This window comes from Naegleria lovaniensis (genome assembly GCF_003324165.1).
Source record: "Naegleria lovaniensis strain ATCC 30569 chromosome Unknown tig012, whole genome shotgun sequence".
Classification (NCBI taxonomy): Eukaryota; Heterolobosea; class Eutetramitea; order Acrasida; family Naegleriidae; genus Naegleria; species Naegleria lovaniensis.
In genome coordinates, this window is record NW_025407834.1 from 538,782 (window position 1) to 556,695 (window position 17,914).

Genomic DNA, 17,914 nt, shown 5'->3' on the forward strand with positions numbered 1-17,914 from the left:
GGTACTAACCTATTTTGTTAATCACAAAAAATAATTTTTCATAAATGGAGCTGCCAAAATAGAAATCTTGAGTACCTTTAGACTTTGAACTTCCTCCATATATATTTGACAGAGCAGTTTTGAAATTTGACTCTAAAGCAGAGTAACATCCCATTAATAAAGTGTCCAAAATGGTTTTACCGACTGCGGAAACTATACCGCCTCCGCTTGATGATGACTGTTGTACATTTGGTTGCTCGTCTTGCGGTGTCGAGCTAGTCAATTGAAGTTGATTATATACAATTTTGTACAGTTTTTCTCGAGTTTCATGGTCGATAATAGTGAGTTGTAGCATGTAGAGAGAATTTCCAATACTTAATAGATGGTTAGGGCTTAATAAAAATAAAACAAGTGCTGTCAACGTAAAATTGATGAGCCGTTATATCTAGTTGAGGGATGGGATTACCTACATGATTGTTTGTAAAAGAATTCCAGTACTTCAATATTAGCACGGAACTTTTCAATGTCACAATTCATAGATCCTACCAAAAACCATGTCATGTTGCATGAACCATCAATATAAGTGTGCTTACCGTTGAATCCAGGAGTATCAATAAAAATTAAATTCTCTACAAGCCAGTTATCTTCATCGTTCTGGTTTGTGGAAAACATTTTAGGATCAACTACTTGCCAATCTTCAGGTTCATCTTTTTGAGTATTCTTTTTCGCTTCAAAATACAAGTTGTCTATAAAATCGTGGATTTCTTGCTCTTTCTTTTTTTGCTGCTTGGCTTCAACAGATGATTTTTCACGCGATTTGCTTTTTTTCCTAATATCTGACTCAAGCTGTTCCAATTCAGTTCCGTCAACGAAATGTGCATTTACAATAAATGCTTTCACTAATTCATGATGCTTGATCAGAACTGATTTCATGTTAGATTCATAAAATTGTTTGTATCTGTTCATTTTGTCTGTGTGAGACAGCTCATGATAGATAAGATCTTCTCTGTCGTCAGTGTGCTGCCTCTCCATTGGATTTGTTTTCCATTCATAAAGATCAAAATTTGGATCATGTTTCGTTTTTCTATTTAGCTCATTCATCAGCTTGTTATATCTAGTGCTACCCACAAGTGACACAAACTCCTTCTCGCTCACGCATTCAATGATTGTAAACTGTGTATCAATAGCATTTTCACCGGTTTCTCGGATTGAAAGGCTTGAAAATAAATAATTAATTAGTGATGACTTTCCTGATGATTGAGATCCTAAACAAAGCACAACATTCTTATTCAGAGGAGTTCTACTAAAATCCAACTGATATGATTCTTTGGCAATATCAGCCATTTCTTTCGAATATAAATCTAAAACGTCTTTCGACAAAATTTGAGGAACCGTTGAAGAAACATTTGTTGGTGATGAGGAAGCTCCATATAGTCCATTGTTATAATACGATATTGTTTTTCCGTAAATATTTCCCAAGTATTCCATTTCCGATATTCGATTAATCGGTTGTGAAACAAAACTCTCGTTCCTGCTGTTATAATTTTTTTTAAATAAATTCTATTTAAAAACGTGACGACAATCAAACCGCCAAAAAAATCTACAAATTAGCCCAACCTCCTTCTTTTTCATCATCAATACAATTTTGAAGCTTTAGAAAAATTGTTGTATCGAAGAATAAGTTTTTAATTATCGATACATTGCTTCAGTCAAAATCATAATCATCAACAAATTATTCAACCCCTCCGAAATTGAAATGAACAAATATGTTATGGAAAAGAAGCTTGGAAGCGGAAGCTATGGAACCGTTTTCATTGTGCATCCTGTGTCCAACGTTGATAAAAAGTATGTCATGAAGAAGATTGCTCTGAAAGGAGTGTCGCAGAGAGAAAAAAATAACGCTAAACAAGAAGTCAAGCTTCTTCAAGCTCTGCAACATCCTTTCATCGTCCGATACATTGATTCTTTCATAGATGACGAAAGCAATCTTTGTATTGTGATGAGCTATTGCAAAGGAGGCGATTTAGCTTCATTCATTCAGAAAAATTACACGTATCAAAGAATTCCAGAAAAAACAATTTTGAAATTATTTGTCCAGTCGGCATTGGCCCTTCTTTTCATTCACTCCCAAAAAATATTACATAGAGACCTGAAGGTATGTTGTGTCACTGTAATGTTTTGTTGATAATTTAAATTCCGAAAAAGTCACAAAATATTTTTCTAACAGAGAAGGGAAATGCAAGATTGGGTGACTTTGGTATTGCAAAAGTCTTTGATGACGCTGGAATGAGAACATGCGAACAAATGGCACAAACAACGATCGGTACACCTCTGTACATGAGGTAAGTAGTAGAATTAATCTTTTTGACCGGCTCTTTTAACACAACGATTTGGCTATCCACAGTCCAGAGCAATGTAATGGTTCAAAATACAGTTACAAATCAGATGTTTGGGCTCTTGGAGTGATACTGTACGAGATGATCAATCAGGGAGCTCTCCCTTTCAAAGGAAAAAACATTCAGCTACTGTTCTTGAATATTCAGAAAGGATACTATGCTCCTGTAAAGAATGTGCATCATTACAGCAGTCAGCTTGTGAATTTAATTAACAGCTGTCTTCAAACTAGGCCTAGCAAAAGACCAACTCTTAAGGAAATTTTAAACACTCCTATTATTGTAAAATATATTCGACAACAAATGCTCACAGTCACCTCCACAGGCGAACTAACTTTGGCCCAAGACCAAGTAGAAGACACTGTTCTTGACGGCGAAATGTCCAATTTATTTATTCAACTAACTGAGCTTGGAATTTTAAATAATAAGGCTCTAAACCAAGACCCCCTTCCCGTTCCAAACTTGTCTGTGCTACAACCCATAGTTCCTCCAAACCCCAACTACAATGTCGCCAAGAAAGCAATTGTTCCACCACAGCCACGAAATCAATCACCCGTTCCTGAAAAAATTCCTCCAAACCCCAACCAAAACCACAACCACCATCCAGACCTCAATCATCCAACAATGATGTCGCTTTACGTGAAAAGAAAATAGATTCTGAAATTATGAAACTTCAAAAAGAGCAAATGAGAATTGAGAAAGCCCTAGAACGTATGAGAAAAGATAGAGAACCGAAGAAAGAAGAAGATCATTCTTTCCAAGAGTTTAGCAAAAAATTTCAAGGGCTTAATCTTCCTTCCAAGTTTGAACCTTCATCAAAACCTCCAACATTTTCAAATGAAAAGGAACGAATTCTTTTTGAAAGGCAACAAAAGAAGGTTAAGGAAGAAGAAGCACAAAAACAAAAACTCAAGGAAGCCAGAGTTGAGTATCATGCAAGCAGAGTTGCAGCAAAGAATCAACATTTCAACCTTTTCCACAATCAAAACAATATTGTGGGACTTGATAAGGCACCAAAGAAAGATGCTATTGAGCCACCCAAGATACCATCAATACTTGATAAGGAATCCATACTTCAACGACAAGCTGAAATTGACTCTGAAATTGAAAAGGAATATACCGAAATGATTAACTTGACCATGAAGAAAATTGAAACTCTCAAACGAAAGAAGGAGAGCATAATTATGAGCAATAACAATGAAAATAATGGAGCATCCAATGAAGATAAAGCTGGCGCAGTAGAGGATACAATGTTTGGAGATAGCGATGACAGCAATGAAGGAATTGAATCCAGCGAAGAAGAAGTGGAATATGAAACAGAAGGGGACAGCGAAGAAGACGAAACAGAGGAAGAAGAAGATTATTATGAAGAGACCGATTACGATGACATTCCTGTGGTCGGACGTTTGGAAGATCGTGTCAACAGCCTTATTAAACAGAATGAGCAAATATTCGGCAAAGAAAAGTTCGACAAACTTTACGCCAAATATCAAGAACTCTACAACAATGATCAAATCCAAAACGAAGAAGCTAAAATTATTCCACGAAAAGAAGTACTAGGGGATGACGAACCTCAATTACGAAAATATTGTCATCTCATTGAAGAATTAATATTTGTACAATCAGCGCTCCTATAAATTTATTTTTTCTTATTGAGCTTGGATGCCAATTCGTTCATCATCATGTTACCACCTCCCATTCCAACACCAAACTTTGGTTTCTTATCTTGGGTTGAGCTGTTTTCTGTACTGCTTTCTGATGGCTGTTCTTCACTGGTGGATGGAGTGACAATTTTCTTTGATTCAATTTCCAACTTTTTGAATTTGGAATCATCTGGAACGTCAAGAGTTGCTTCTTTGGTAACCTTATCCAATTTTGATAAATCTGCATTGACAGTTTTTGGTTTTCTTTGTTGCATTCTAGTTTGCTTTTTTGCGAGTTCAAGCTTTGGACGTTGTTCAGCTTCTTGCAATTTCTCAGAAATAGCATCCGATGAAACTGTGGTTGCAGTTTTGGCAGTCTTGAAAGATGAGCTTGTTGCTGGTTTCGTCTCACTGACCACTGCTGTCTTCTTTGGTTCTTGTGTCTGTTCAATTGTGATCGTTGTCTTCTTTGAGTCTTCCTCCTTTCTCACTGGACGTTTTGGAATGGAGGGTGGAGTATTGTTGGATATGGATGAAACAACCTCACTCTCTTGTTTGGTCTCGCTGCCACTTGTACTTGCTTTTGAGAAGGAAGGACGTTTTGGCACTGCAGGAGGTGTCTGAGCACCAGCACCACTCAAACAGGTCGTATTCGTGACGGATGCAGTCGATGTCGAACTCGAAGGTACTCCCAACATACTCGACAAGTAATCATCGGACATGGGAGTGGCTGGCAAGAATCCACTGACCTTCTCGTAACGTGTCCATTCCTCACTCAATGCACTCTCAGACGCTTGTTTCTGTCCAATACTTTGTGAAACACTGGTCCATGTCAAATCTTTGGAATTCAATGCAATCAAAATTACTTCGGAACGATTATTCATGGTCAAATCCTTTCCTCCAATCATGACCATAAACTGTTCTGAATTGTTTTGAATTGGACCTTCCAATGCAACCATTGAATGTCCATATCGTTGTAATAATTTGGAATCGAAGGCATTGTTGGATCCTGATCCCATCGAAATATTCACATTTTTCCAAATCAATGTATCTAAATGAAGAGAGAGAATTTGTGAACTCACACCACCAAAGATCCAACCTCCACTAATGAGCATTTCATTGGATTTTGAGATCAAACAACATGCATGACGTTCTCTACCAAATTTGGGAATGTCACCTTTCATTTTGGAAGTGATGCATTCCCATGAATCATTCTTAACAGAATACTTGTACAGTTCATTACTGTATTCTTTACCACAGGCTCCTCCATACAAGAACAAGTCAGTACCCTTCGAAGAGGCACACAAAGTAGCTCCAGTTAATTTTGGAAGAGTTGAAGAATTTGACAACTTGTTCGAAAGTTTCTTCCAAGTTAAATTCTCACAATTAAACACCCAAAAATCATCCAAAGTTTTGACCGAGACCGTCTGTGTTGAATCAGTAGAATTGGATGATTGCAATGCAGTAATCTTTCCTCCGAACATGTACAAACAATTCTTAATTTGTGTAAATGCAGAATGAGATCTTCCCAGAGGTCGAGAATTTTCTTCTTGTTGATGTTTCATTTCAATTTTCCATGTTAAATTCTCCAAATCGATCGAATAGAGAGCATTGTTATTTCCAGAAATATTCTGATTGTCATTTCCTCCAAATAGAAATATTTTCTTTGGAGTGCCACTACTCAACATCATGACATGTCCATCTTTCTTGGGAGGAAATGAATTATATTTGGGTTTCTCCCATTCTAAAGATTTAAGCTTGGCACTGTATTGTTTTTTAATGGCACTTGTACCAGTTACTGTGGCAAGATTTAACACACTCAATCGATTGGTCCAGAAACCATTCGAATCTTCTCCTCCATAATTGTAAATGAGTGAAGAGGAGGCAATCGATGTATGTTGATAGACTTGGAGAGAGGAACTGGTGAAAGTTCGAGTGGAACGAGGAATGCCTGTGCTGAAATTGATGACATTTTTCATACGACTCAATGTATTGAATTGGATTAACAGTTGCTTTCAAAGAAGAATAATTCGAATTGGATCAATGCTATGTATGTGAATAATGACACTTGTCAAAGAGTAGTATTTGGATTCGAAATGATGATTCTTGTTGTTGTTGTTGTTACTCTTGTGGATCAACAAGAATAGAGTTAAATATAATATACAGAATTGTGTTTTTTTTAAATCTATTTCGAATGATCATCGGATGATCATTCCAAGCGTGTCATGACGTATCGATATGTGTTCACATATGCAGCGTGATCATTTGTGAGCATTCAAATAATTTTGATGATGATCGTGTTATGAGGCAAGATCGGATCGAAAGGTGTGACTTACCGTTCAACAATGTGTTGCAATCAACAACAATGACTTGTCAAAATATTGTTCGAATTATTTTTTTTTGATGAGTTGCTGTCGTCCTGATCGTTCGGATTTGGGTTTAGGGAGGCGAGGAAACGTCAGTTTTCAATGAGAGGTGCAGATCTGTTTAAAAAGAAGTTTGAAAGGGTAGAAACATTGTTGAGAAGAGAGATAGAGGAGTTAAAAGAAGGAAAGAGTGATCATCTTTTACATAAAGTTTTTTTGAAGAGTTCATTCGACCCTTAAATACAAGAAATTGAGAGTTTGAATAACTTTGATCAATCCCTTATGATGATCAAGTCGACTTGGTTTTTCATCGGGAAATAAATATTCGTCGTTGATGAAAGTGAGGATGAGAAAAAAATTCCGACCACAAGGATGCAACAACAATTTCATCATCAAGCATTCTCTCCGATGGGATTAAATAAATATCGTCATCATCATCCGGATCGTAATAATAATAATCATGAATTAATACAAGAAGAACGTTGGTCGACGCAATCATCTCATGAAAAACAAACACAACGAATTTATAAAATTGCAAATCATTTATTTCCCGAAAAAGCTAACAATCCATACAAATCTCATAATAGAAATAGTACAATCAAGCATAATTTTAATAGTGAATATAATAATAATTTTCATGAACATTGCAACAACAAACATATTTCCGATTTGTGGAGGGAAAGAATACGACTTATAACCTATATTATCCAAACCTTTTTAACTCAGCAATCAAAGCAACAACATTTAGATGAACATAGCGACAAGCAAGATCTTACAAGACATACCAAATTACAACAGGCCATTGACAAGCCACAACGATGGACTCAATTTTTGAAATTGTACTGGCGTGTAGCACAACAAAAACTCTCACAAAATCCAACCTCTTACTTTAAGAATTTATTACCTTATTTACCTCTTGCTTCTGTGACAGGAATGGCACTTTCAGATATGAAAGATCCTTCATCATCAATATTACGAAATGTATTGGGTACATACTTGTCATCCATTTCCGGTGCGCTAAAGCAAACGAAAGGCATTGGACTATTGAATCATCATCATGACTTGAAAATTTCCATTCCTCAGGTTTCAGTTCATCATCTCAGTATGATTGAAATTTTGATTGCCATTTCCATTATTGTGACATTTTCTGGGCTTACAGGAGCTGTTCTTGCTCAAGTTTATGAAGAAAGTAGAGTCAGCAATGCTCTCCTAGATTTAGCCAAACTTCAAGAAGGACTTGTTCTATACTATACAAGACATGGCAAGTATCCCCTTGCTTTGGAAGACTTGTTAGAAGGTGGTGAATTGAATAAGGTACCCAAAGATCCATGGGGAACTGACTATTTATATGTACCTCATTTAGATTGGAATCGTTTGAATCGGATTCTACTCACCACAAGCGGTGGAGGAAGTGCTGGAAGTAGCTCGAGCATTTCGCAACAACTTTCCTACTACAATGAGGTTCTCAAGAGAATGGAAACGGTTCTATTGACGTTACCAGGTGGTGTGACACCCATGTCCTTACTCGCCATTGCCAATGACCAACCCTTCTGTATTTGTGTCGGCACGAAAATACCTCGCTTCCCAAGCAAGATTGACGTCGATGTTTCTCGAGAACGTATTCGTTACACTGCCAGTCTCATGAAGATGGCGATGGAGCGTAGTAGTGTTGCCAGTAGTGTCTCACAGCAAGGTTCTTCTCAACAACAAACATCCATCATGAATCAAATTGCAGAGTTGAATGCTCGTATCAAGAACATTCTCAATATTGCTCGCTCGGGTGCTGGTGGAGGTGGCACTGAATAGTATTGTTCAACGAAATAATAACGGACTAGTTTCACTTTTGAATGTCAGGAGTTTATTTGTTGTTGTTTTTGCATCCCAAACATTGAATAATTCATCATCACGAATCAAATCGATCAATGATTCATAAATTAAAGTGATAATGTAAAGTAAAAGATTGACGAGCAACTTCTTATTGCTTGAAATTGAAGAAATGGTTCCACATTTCGCTCCAACTTCTGGCAGAAGCTGATTTGGTTGGGTCATCAAGTAATGTGGATCCATTTAAATGGTGTGGGTGATAATATAATGTTTTACCATTACTTTGCAAGTGGAAGATGTCTTTAGCCAAAGCAACTTGGATATAAACCATTACTCTGTGTTTCCTCGAGAGTAGTTGTGAGTTGAGATTGTGTTCGGATGGAACGACTGTTGTGCTGGAGAGTTGCTTTCAAAAAAACTGCGAGGCTCTTGTCCTTTGATGTTTTTTTTGATGTGTAATTTCTCGCTCATTTTCGCTTCTTTATAAATATGGTGCAGTAAACAATAACGGTTTGTGAATGTCAGGCCAAAAATATTCATCAGGTTGGAACTTCAACGTTTGGGTTGCTGGGTGAATCTTGGCGCAGGAACTGAGAGGGAGCGAGCGTTGTATTGAGGGCTTTGAGCGAGAGTGAGTATCTCGAGTTGAAAGAACAGACTTCGTCATTGTTTTGGTCCATTCAATTATTAATAACCATTGGAGGGTTATGAATAGAAAGGAATTTATTGGAATTAGAGTGTTGTTCAGTGATTGAAGAAGATATATCAACAGAAATTCTTAGAATAGATCAAATTTTGGTCGTACTTGTCATTAAGAATCATTAAGGAAATACTGTAGAGAGGATAGGAACATCAAGTTCATAACATGCGATCTTCAACTTTACAGTTCGATGATGGACATCATTTATTCATGGCCAACAATAATTATGAACCTGTCAAAAACGTTTTAGCCCACCTTCTAGCCGCTTTGAAACCTCTTCGTATCTTTCCTGGAATCGACTGTTCATACTCCTCTCCTTTTAAATTGTCTGGATTCGTGTTGGAAACTCCAAACTTTCTCTCTAGTTTTGCTTGCTCTTTGGCCCATTCCCCTGCTTCTTTGGTTAGATCCTGTCCTTTGTCCATGTTGGCAATAATTCTGGTTTGATTCAATTTTTCGGTCATGGATTCATCAATATCTTTGGACAATTCTCGATTGAATAGACTCTCCGGAGTGAATTCATGTGCCTTTCTCAATTCTTCATTCATTGGAGTTGCATTGGCTTTTACAGCATCTGCAATCATATCTGTTTTTTGTTCTAATACCTTTTCCTTCTCCATTTTCGATTGTAAGAGGGGATCTGATGTGCTTGCACGTGGAACGGTGGTTGGTGTGTGAGAGGTTGGTTCTGCGTGGTCCATATTAGCATATACATTCATCAGGTTAACATGATAATCATGTTGAATTTGAGTTGAGTAAAGACAAGAAATTGATTTTGACGAGCCCTTGAAAAAGGCAAGGAATTGAAGACAAGTGGAGTTCTTCTCAGCATGCGATTGTAATTATTAATTTTCTTTTCCAATCATGTTTGAATGTGAAAGAAGAACAAGGTCCAAGCATCATTTGGAAGAATTCCACAATTGGATAAAATACATGTATTATCCCAGTCGATTGGGCATCTTTGAAGACATGAGAATGATTCTGAAAGAATATCACTCCGTTCGTTTGTTGGGATTCGAACATGAGTGTTGTAACCTTAGTAATTAAGGAAAAAAAATAACGAATGATCGCACAGGGAGAGCTTGTAGGTGAAAGTCCTCTGCTCATTCAGCAGCCTCAAGCCTTGAAGGAAAAAGTGGACGCCTCCATTCAACAACAGGAGAGAACGAGTCGGGAGGAATCATCGGAGGATGGAATGATGAAAAAAGCACAATCACCTTCTTCTTGTTCGAGACCGATGAATGAGTATTTACCTCCCCTCGAACAGATGATTCCAAATGTTCAATGGGACGATGGAAGAAAAAGTACAATTACAATATTTCTTGTGGATCTACGATATTTGATTCTGTATTGTCTAAATTGCTTCAAACTAAGGAAAAGATCACAACTCATTTCAACTCGGAGCTGAGTAGATTGCGCGATCAAATTAAAAAAGTGGAGCTGGATCGAGATCAAGAGAAAGAGCTCAAGACGAATGCTTTGGGAACAATTCAACAGCAGGAAGAGATAATTTCAAATCTTCGTAAGCAGCTAGAAAGCATGTCACAAGAGAATCGTATTTTGAAGGAGTCCAATAAGACACTGAAGCAAAAAGAAACGACAGCTCTGTTAGAAATTGAGACTTTGAAAGAAAAAAATACAAACTCCACTCTTACATTTAAAGATATGAAGGAGGAAAATGAAATTATGAAAAATGAAATAGATATGCTGAAAATAGAAGTTGAAAAACTACAAACTGAAAAACAGGTTCTATCAAGAGAGTTGGATATACAATTGTACAGGCACAACCTTAACACAGGAGAGACATTTGACAAAAGAGTTCTCAACATTGATAAAGGATGTGGAATTACTACTCGAGAGAAGGAAATGGAGCTAGACCTTTTAATTTATAGAAAAAGGTTGGAGAATTTAACGCCGTCTTTGGAATTGGTGATACAGCTGGCTATTGAACAGTTTGAATGCTTTGACGAAGTGATGAATGTCGTTGAAAGTTTAATGGATAAAAAGGATGAACGAATGCTACTGAGTATGGTTGCCCGAAATAAGAAGTTTTCACTCTTCCAAAACTTTCAAAAAGATATGCCAGAATCTTTCCAACAATTTATGTCATCTCTGAACAAGGAACACGATCGTTTGGCTCAATATAACAGTGACGACGAAGAGTATGAAAAGGTATACTCTGCTAAGGAGAGGATGTGCAACAAACTCTTAAGAAAGAAACAGAAAGACAATCGTATTTTCAAACACAAAGTGGAATGGTAATGGCACGACTTAAGGAAAGACAATCCAAGTGTGAAAACGAGCTAGAAAAACTAAGGTTAAATGTAAAACACCTCTTGCACCAAAGTACTCCTGAAGAGTATTCAAACGCAACAAAGTACTATGAAGAGCTTAAAGGAGCCATTCCTCAATACAGTGTTTTAATGAAAGACGACACAACGGTTGTTGAAAGTAAGAACATGCTTCAGTATCACGAGCAGAAACTACTGAGCTATGGAGAATATTTGAATAATTTGCAAGCAAGACTCACTCACACCAAAAGCCCTTCAAGCCCTCCCAGAAGTTTGGCGATAAGCCATTTTCAAAAGGATTCGGGCAAAAAGCTCCTTAAACAAAAGTCGAAAGAATAAATGCTCACTACTTTACAATAAAACATGTATTCAAATTAAATGGAATTGAATTCGTTTTTATTACATTTTACCCTTGAAATACAAGCATGGTTGTTTAGAGCGAGAGAACCAACCATTGCCGTTTCTACATGAAGTGTCTGCATGGTTCAAATTGGCAAGATAGAATTTGGAAGAAAACAGAGCAGTATAGGCTGTGGTCGATTGGCTGGTGCAGCTAGATCCTTCAAGCATACCGTCGTTTGGATTGGCAATGTTGGTTGATTCAGACAAGAGAGTTAAAATAAAGGAATACTTGGAAATGATACCGATTGGACTAGTGCCACACATTCTTCCTTCTGGTTTCAAAGTATAGGATAATTGAGCTGTGTAGAGAGTAGCTGTAGTAGTACCGTCCTTTGCAACAAAGTTTGGAGCTAAAGACATGTATCCTGGATAGGGAAGACCAGTCTTTTGATTACAATAACCGTACTTGGCTGCTAAATAACCAAACACGTAATCCTTATTCAATGGATTGAATGGTCCCTTTGAGTAAGCAGAACAATACTTGACCAACTTGGCAACCACTCCAGATCCTTGGAAAGGAGTTGAAATGGAGTACCAACTTGAGGAGTAGCCGTCAATTGCACAGAGTTTGTTTCTAAGAGCAGCTGACATGACCAAACCTCCTTGTGAGTGAGTGAATAAGATGACATTTTTCAATTGTGGAACGCCATTCACAGTGACATTGTATCCACTTTCCTTGCGAGCCAAGTCACAATAATATTGTTGCAAATTTCGATCATCCCAACCAACATCTCGAGTGTTTCTCACTGCAAAGACTCTCTTTGAGCATTGAGGTGTCCATTGTTCAATGTCACCCCAATAATCTTTGAATGAATTGTATTTTGGAGCTTGATCTTTCACACCACCTGCACCATGAATGAAAATACAAACTTTGGTTCCAACTGGAGTGTTGTAATAGTTACATTTGGTTGAGTCTGCCATGTAAGGAAGAGAACATGCTTCTATGCTTGATTCAAACCAGAAAGTTGGTCTTGGGTAAGCAGCAGAGATGCTTTGACCATTGTCAACAGTGTCGTGCAACAATTCTGCAAAGTATCGATCTCCCAAAGTAGCAGCAAGTTGTCGATCGAATTTATCCAATGACAAACATCTCTTTGCTAATTGTCTACGTTTTCCTGAAATATGTTTCGTCACTCGAATGAATGTATTTCTGGTGATAAAGAATTGTGCATTCACAGCTACAGAGGACGAAGGAACTGGAGAACCACATGACACAAAACCATCATCGCCCATGATGAAAGCATCCATCTTCATGGAAGAATTGTTACAGTTTTGGTTAATTAATAAATCGTACTTGGTCGAAGTTGCAGCGAATCGATAGGTGGTTTGTTGACCAGCGAGCAAAGTAGAACCAAATTGAGCAACTTTGGCAATCAAGGAATTGTTTCTTGGAATAAAGTTCAACGTGAAACAAAACTTGTTGTTATGTTGGACGACCTTAAAAGTGGAACCAGTTGTCATGATGTTCAAATGATATGAGAGTTGACCATCAAAGATATCTGCTTGAACCCATTGTGGAGCAGTGCTTGCATGGACTTGCAACACACCATGATAACTCTTTCGTTGACCAGTTCTTTCAGTCAACACAAATTCAAATCCTTTCATATCATCAACACGTGGTTGAACGGATGGGTTCAATGGCGACCAATATTGTGGAAAGAGTTGTTTGAGAGTGGATTGTGATACAGAGCTAGTAGAGGCTTGTGCTTGTGTACCTCTTACATTGAGACTTGGAGCATGTTCTGAGCTCATGACTACCATGCTCATCATGACTATTAGGCAGCATGAAATCAACAAATTTGAAAGAGCCATAATTGTGTGTTAGAGTTAGGAACTACCTGAAGAGACCTTCTTCAAATAAAACTGTATATCGTTGTTGTTATACAAATAAATTGGATAACACTCGTAATAGAGAGCTATTCCCCTTGTTGTAGAAATTGTTGAGAGCAGTATCCCGAAGAAGGGTGTTTCTGCTGTTCTTCTTGTTGTTATTGTAATGACTCGCTAGCGAGACTACGTGGGTTGATGCTGATGTTTGTGTTTTTTTAAATTGTTGTTGTTGTTACTCAACAGTTATGATGGTCCTTCAAAAAGCTTTGCTACAAGAAAGCCTTTCTCTCTCGTGTGCGCTATTGTATGTGCTCGTTTCGGGAAAATACTCTGAATATTTTCGAACAAAAAGAAACCTCTACGCTTTTAAAACAATTACAGAGAGCGAAAGGAGGGAGATGCAATTCACGAATAACGTTGTCCTCAGAAAGCAACACAAGTTGGCATTTGGTGTTTGCTAGCGCTATTTGAATTTTATTTTTTTGGACATGGCCCATGAACAGTCATGCTTGATAAGGGATAAACTGTCCTCTGTTGAAGTGCAGCTCAAATAGAGATAGATGTGACTTGGGTTGGCAAGTGAGAGGAGGTGAGTAAGGAAAGATGTATCTTTCTAGCGTTAGGTCTCACATTAAGAATACTATTACTACGGCTACTAAAAGAAGAGTAAATACAGACACAACAACTTTGAATACTGTACAAGTTCTAATTTGGGGAAAACATGAATACAGAAACCGAAGCAAAGAAATAAAAACATGAATCGCTACGGTTGTTGAATTACGGTTGTGTACACCACAGCAGAGAGCTCAATTGCTTTGAGATGTTGAAAGAGATGAAAGACCTTAGGATCATCTCTCATCTCTTTCTTAATTTATGGAATGAGAATTGAATGGAGTCAGGTTTCCAAAGTGGGGTTGAAGGTTCAGAAAAACATGTCATCCTGAGTGATTCTTAATGTTTTCAATTATGAACTATACATCTCTCCGACACGTGTAACAAGATAAAGTGTTAACTTTTACACTTTATCCTTATAATACAAGCATGGTTGTTTCGAACGAGAGAACCAACCGTTACCATTTCTACATGAGGTATCAGCATGATTCAAATTAGCAAGATAATGATTGGAACTAAACGAAGCAGAATAGGATGATTGAGAGGAGTGTTTGGTACAACTCGAGGACTCGACAAATCCATCGTTGGGCTGTTCAGTCTGAGTGGCATCCACAAGCAAAGTCAACACGAAGGAATAACGAGAGAGAAGACCAGTTGGACTGGTTCCGCACATTCTTCCATTGGGTTTGATGTTACGAGCGACTAAGAAATTGTTCATGGCAGAGCTTGTGGTTGTTCCGTCCTTAGCCACATAATTTGGAGCCAAAGACATGTATCCTGGATAGGGAAGACCGGTCTTTTGATTACAATAACCGTACTTGGCTGCTAAATAACCAAACACGTAATCCTTATTCAATGGATTGAATGGTCCCTTTGAGTAAGCAGCACAATACTTGATCAACTTTTCAACGACATCAGAACCATCGAAAGGAGTCGACACAGAGTACCAACTCGATGATGAATGGAAGGCACAGAGTTTGTTCTTGAGAGCAGCTGAAATGACCAAACCTCCTTGTGAGTGAGCAAAGAGGACGACATTCTTCACTTGAGGAACACCATTCAGAGTGTGATTGAGTCCACTTTCTCGAACAGCCAAGTCGCAATAATACTTTTGCAAATTTCGATCATCCCAACCAACATCTCGAGTGTTCCTCACTGCAAAGACTCTCTTTGAGCATTGAGGAGTCCATTGTTCAATATCACCCCAATAATCTTTGAATGAATTGTATTTTGGAGCTTGATCTTTCACACCACCTGCACCATGAACGAAAATACACACCTTAGTTCCAGGTTGAGTGTTTCGACTGTTGCACTTGGATGAGTCTGCCATGTAAGGGAATTCACAAGCCTCAGCACTCGATTCAAACCAGAAGGTTGGTCTTGGGAAGGCTGCAGTTATAGTCTCTCGATTGTCAACGGTGTCTTGCAACAATTCAGCAAAGTAACGATCTCCCAAGGATATGGCCAGTTGTCGATCGAACTTTTCCAACGACAAACATCTCTTTGCCAATTGTCTCGCCTTACCCTCGATCTGCTTGGTGACCTTGATCAATACGTTTCTAGTGATAAAGAATTGAGGTTTCACTGCAACAGAGGATGAGGATACGGCAGGAGCACATGAAACAAAACCGTCATCACCCAAAACAAAGGCATCCATCTTCAATGAAGCATTATTACAGAGTTGGTTGATCAAGGCATCGTATTTGACACTATTTTGAGAAAATCGATAGGTGGTTTGTTGACCAGCCAGTAAAGAAGTGGCAAATTGAGCAACTTTGGCAAGTAACGTATTGTTTCTAGGAATAAAGTTCAACGAGAAACAAAACTTGGAAGTGTTTTGAATGACCTTAAAAGAAGCTGTCTTTCTCAACACGTTCAAATGATATGACACTTGACCAGCAAAGACATCGACGTTGACCCATTGTGGAGTGCTGCTGGCATGAATCTGCAAAACACCATTATAGCTCTTTCGTTGTCCAGTTCGTTCTGTCAACACAAATTCAAATCCGTGCATGTCATCAATGTGTGGTTGAGAGCCAGCTTTCAATGGTGACCAATATTGTGAGAATAATAGCTTAACCTTGGAAGTGGAGGAAGAGGAATGTGATTGTACAGACGCAGCCGAGTTCACGGAAGTGTCAGTTGTGAGAGTATTGGTGGCGGTTGTTGTTGTTATTGGTTTCACTTCTTCATCATGATGATTATGTTGTGACTCAACGGTGAGGACAGGTTTTTCTGCCTTCACATAACACAGGAGAGTAATCAACAACAGTACACACAAAATGCGTGAAGATGATGACCAGTTCACGTTCGTTCTGATCATGTTCTAATAGTACAAGGGAATAATTTACAACAGTGAGAGGTTATTGAGCTTTCGATCTTTCGGTTTTTTCTTCTGTGTGTTGAAGATGGTCCTCAGAGTGCAGTTATTGACTGCCCTTGACGTTGGTTGTCGTGGTCCATTGGCGACGTTTAAAATAGAGATCATTGCACGATCATGGCAAAACTATCTATAACATAAATTTAAAAATTTCCGACCTTCATTTTTGAACGGTTTTCTTGAAATTGAAAAATAAACCAGAGCTAAAGTATTTATTGAGTTCTTGACAACAATAGCTAATTTGAAGAAGATAATTACAGCAATCGTTTGTAATAGGAGTAATATAACTATTACACCTTTGTGGTTGTTGTTATTGTTGGAGTGTGAGAGGATTGAGATTTGTTTGATTTGGTATTTTGAAGCAGTGTAGTGTGAGGAGGTGTTGTCTGTTAAGCTTATAATGCGATAATTTACAACAACAGCAACTAATGCTGAAAGGGCCACCTTGGTACAAGACCTAGTTTGTACCACAAGTCAGTGTAAGCGTTTTCTTGGAATTGTGGTAGAGGCATAACTGGCAAAAATCCAGGTGGTGATTGTTGTGGTTGCGGTGGTTGCATCATTACAACGATCGGAGGTTGTTGTGTTGATAGAGTGGGTTGTGATGACAATACGTTATTTGTGCTATTGGATGTTGGTTGTTTTTCGTTCGTTGGCTCTTTCGACTCGGAGGTGAGGTGTTTGATAGTGTGTGCAAGTATTTCAATTTCGTCTTGTTGTTTTTCTCTTTTCTGCTTTTCTTTACGCAATTCTTCTTTCAGCTCCTGAATATATTCTTCCGACTGCTGAATACGTTTTTTCAATTCTGCCTTTGTTTCTTGTATTGGCCTTGTTTTCTTCTTCTGTGGCTCGACTTCGTCATCATTTATCTCATTTTTCTTCGTTTTGCTTGATGATGTTTTTTTTGGCTGTTTCTTTGTAGACTTTTTGCTTTTCTGCTTTTTTTCGTTCTCTGTTGGATTTGATTCTTGTGTTTGTTGTTTGTGTGTAGTTTGTTGTTCTTTTTCGACATCTTGTGCTTGCTTTGACATACTACGAGTTGTCATTCTTGAAGGGTCAGGAATGTGAGTGGTTTCCGCTCTTACAGTCTCGTGTTGTATTTTAAATGTATTAAAGACAAAAGGTTCAATTCTTGAGAATTTCTCCTCAGACAATGTTGCTTGTTGCGGATCCGACACTACAGCCAGTTTGTCAACAGAAATGAAATGAAATCTATCACGACATTCTTTGTGTGTATCTATTTCCTCCAAAAGACCGATGTCAAAACAGAGGGCTGTGGGGATTGATGAACCGTTTGTCGTGAAACAAAACACACCATACAAAGCCGAATTAAATTGAACAACCATCCCACTCTCAATTTTACTGCTGGTTGTGGAGTTTTCACAAAGCTGGAACGCTTTTGTGTCGTCTAGTGAGCCGATTGGTCGACTCAGCAAGTAGTTTGCTGTTAATTCTGACATTTGCCTGGTATTTTTAGTTTTTTTGAGCTAATTT

The 17,914-nt window shown here is 38.1% G+C and overlaps 10 protein-coding genes across 10 annotated transcripts in view; 4 read left to right on the forward strand and 6 right to left on the reverse strand.

The window, feature by feature from the left end:
• Window positions 1-1,467, reverse strand: part of C9374_001382 (uncharacterized protein) — a gene marked incomplete at both ends in the record, with an annotated part of 1,890 nt that extends 423 nt beyond the window's left edge. The window contains 3 exons of the mRNA XM_044689736.1: window positions 10-393; window positions 450-521; window positions 573-1,467. Coding sequence (XP_044551780.1) covers window positions 10-393; window positions 450-521; window positions 573-1,467 — 1,351 coding nt within the window. The remainder of the gene's footprint in view (window positions 1-9; window positions 394-449; window positions 522-572) is intronic.
• A 268-nt stretch (window positions 1,468-1,735) lies between these two features.
• C9374_001383 (uncharacterized protein) lies at window positions 1,736-3,026 on the forward strand (the record flags this gene model as incomplete). The annotated part of the gene is made up of 3 exons (XM_044689747.1): window positions 1,736-2,134; window positions 2,185-2,321; window positions 2,384-3,026. 3 exons carry the CDS (start codon window positions 1,736-1,738, stop codon window positions 3,024-3,026), a joined length of 1,179 nt encoding a protein of 392 aa, XP_044551781.1.
• Window positions 3,027-3,058: 32 nt separating this feature from the next.
• Window positions 3,059-4,009, forward strand: C9374_001384 (uncharacterized protein; the record flags this gene model as incomplete). Its single annotated transcript, XM_044689758.1, has 1 exon — window positions 3,059-4,009. The coding sequence occupies one exon, from the start codon at window positions 3,059-3,061 to the stop codon at window positions 4,007-4,009; it is 951 nt and encodes a 316-aa protein (XP_044551782.1).
• Window positions 4,010-4,011: 2 nt separating this feature from the next.
• Window positions 4,012-5,994, reverse strand: C9374_001385 (uncharacterized protein; the record flags this gene model as incomplete). Its single annotated transcript, XM_044689769.1, has 1 exon — window positions 4,012-5,994. One exon carries the CDS (start codon window positions 5,992-5,994, stop codon window positions 4,012-4,014), a length of 1,983 nt encoding a protein of 660 aa, XP_044551783.1.
• A 759-nt stretch (window positions 5,995-6,753) lies between these two features.
• Window positions 6,754-8,187, forward strand: C9374_001386 (uncharacterized protein; the record flags this gene model as incomplete). The annotated part of the gene is made up of 1 exon (XM_044689780.1): window positions 6,754-8,187. The coding sequence occupies one exon, from the start codon at window positions 6,754-6,756 to the stop codon at window positions 8,185-8,187; it is 1,434 nt and encodes a 477-aa protein (XP_044551784.1).
• Window positions 8,188-9,129: 942 nt separating this feature from the next.
• On the reverse strand, window positions 9,130-9,624 carry C9374_001387 (uncharacterized protein; the record flags this gene model as incomplete). Its single annotated transcript, XM_044689791.1, has 1 exon — window positions 9,130-9,624. One exon carries the CDS (start codon window positions 9,622-9,624, stop codon window positions 9,130-9,132), a length of 495 nt encoding a protein of 164 aa, XP_044551785.1.
• Window positions 9,625-10,189: 565 nt separating this feature from the next.
• On the forward strand, window positions 10,190-11,535 carry C9374_001388 (uncharacterized protein; the record flags this gene model as incomplete). Its single annotated transcript, XM_044689802.1, has 2 exons — window positions 10,190-11,163; window positions 11,253-11,535. The coding sequence occupies 2 exons, from the start codon at window positions 10,190-10,192 to the stop codon at window positions 11,533-11,535; spliced, it is 1,257 nt and encodes a 418-aa protein (XP_044551786.1).
• Window positions 11,536-11,595: 60 nt separating this feature from the next.
• C9374_001389 (uncharacterized protein) lies at window positions 11,596-13,365 on the reverse strand (the record flags this gene model as incomplete). The annotated part of the gene is made up of 1 exon (XM_044689813.1): window positions 11,596-13,365. The coding sequence occupies one exon, from the start codon at window positions 13,363-13,365 to the stop codon at window positions 11,596-11,598; it is 1,770 nt and encodes a 589-aa protein (XP_044551787.1).
• Window positions 13,366-14,443: 1,078 nt separating this feature from the next.
• Window positions 14,444-16,363, reverse strand: C9374_001390 (uncharacterized protein; the record flags this gene model as incomplete). Its single annotated transcript, XM_044689825.1, has 1 exon — window positions 14,444-16,363. The coding sequence occupies one exon, from the start codon at window positions 16,361-16,363 to the stop codon at window positions 14,444-14,446; it is 1,920 nt and encodes a 639-aa protein (XP_044551788.1).
• Window positions 16,364-16,845: 482 nt separating this feature from the next.
• C9374_001391 (uncharacterized protein) lies at window positions 16,846-17,880 on the reverse strand (the record flags this gene model as incomplete). Its single annotated transcript, XM_044689836.1, has 1 exon — window positions 16,846-17,880. The coding sequence occupies one exon, from the start codon at window positions 17,878-17,880 to the stop codon at window positions 16,846-16,848; it is 1,035 nt and encodes a 344-aa protein (XP_044551789.1).
• Window positions 17,881-17,914: the final 34 nt, after the last annotated feature.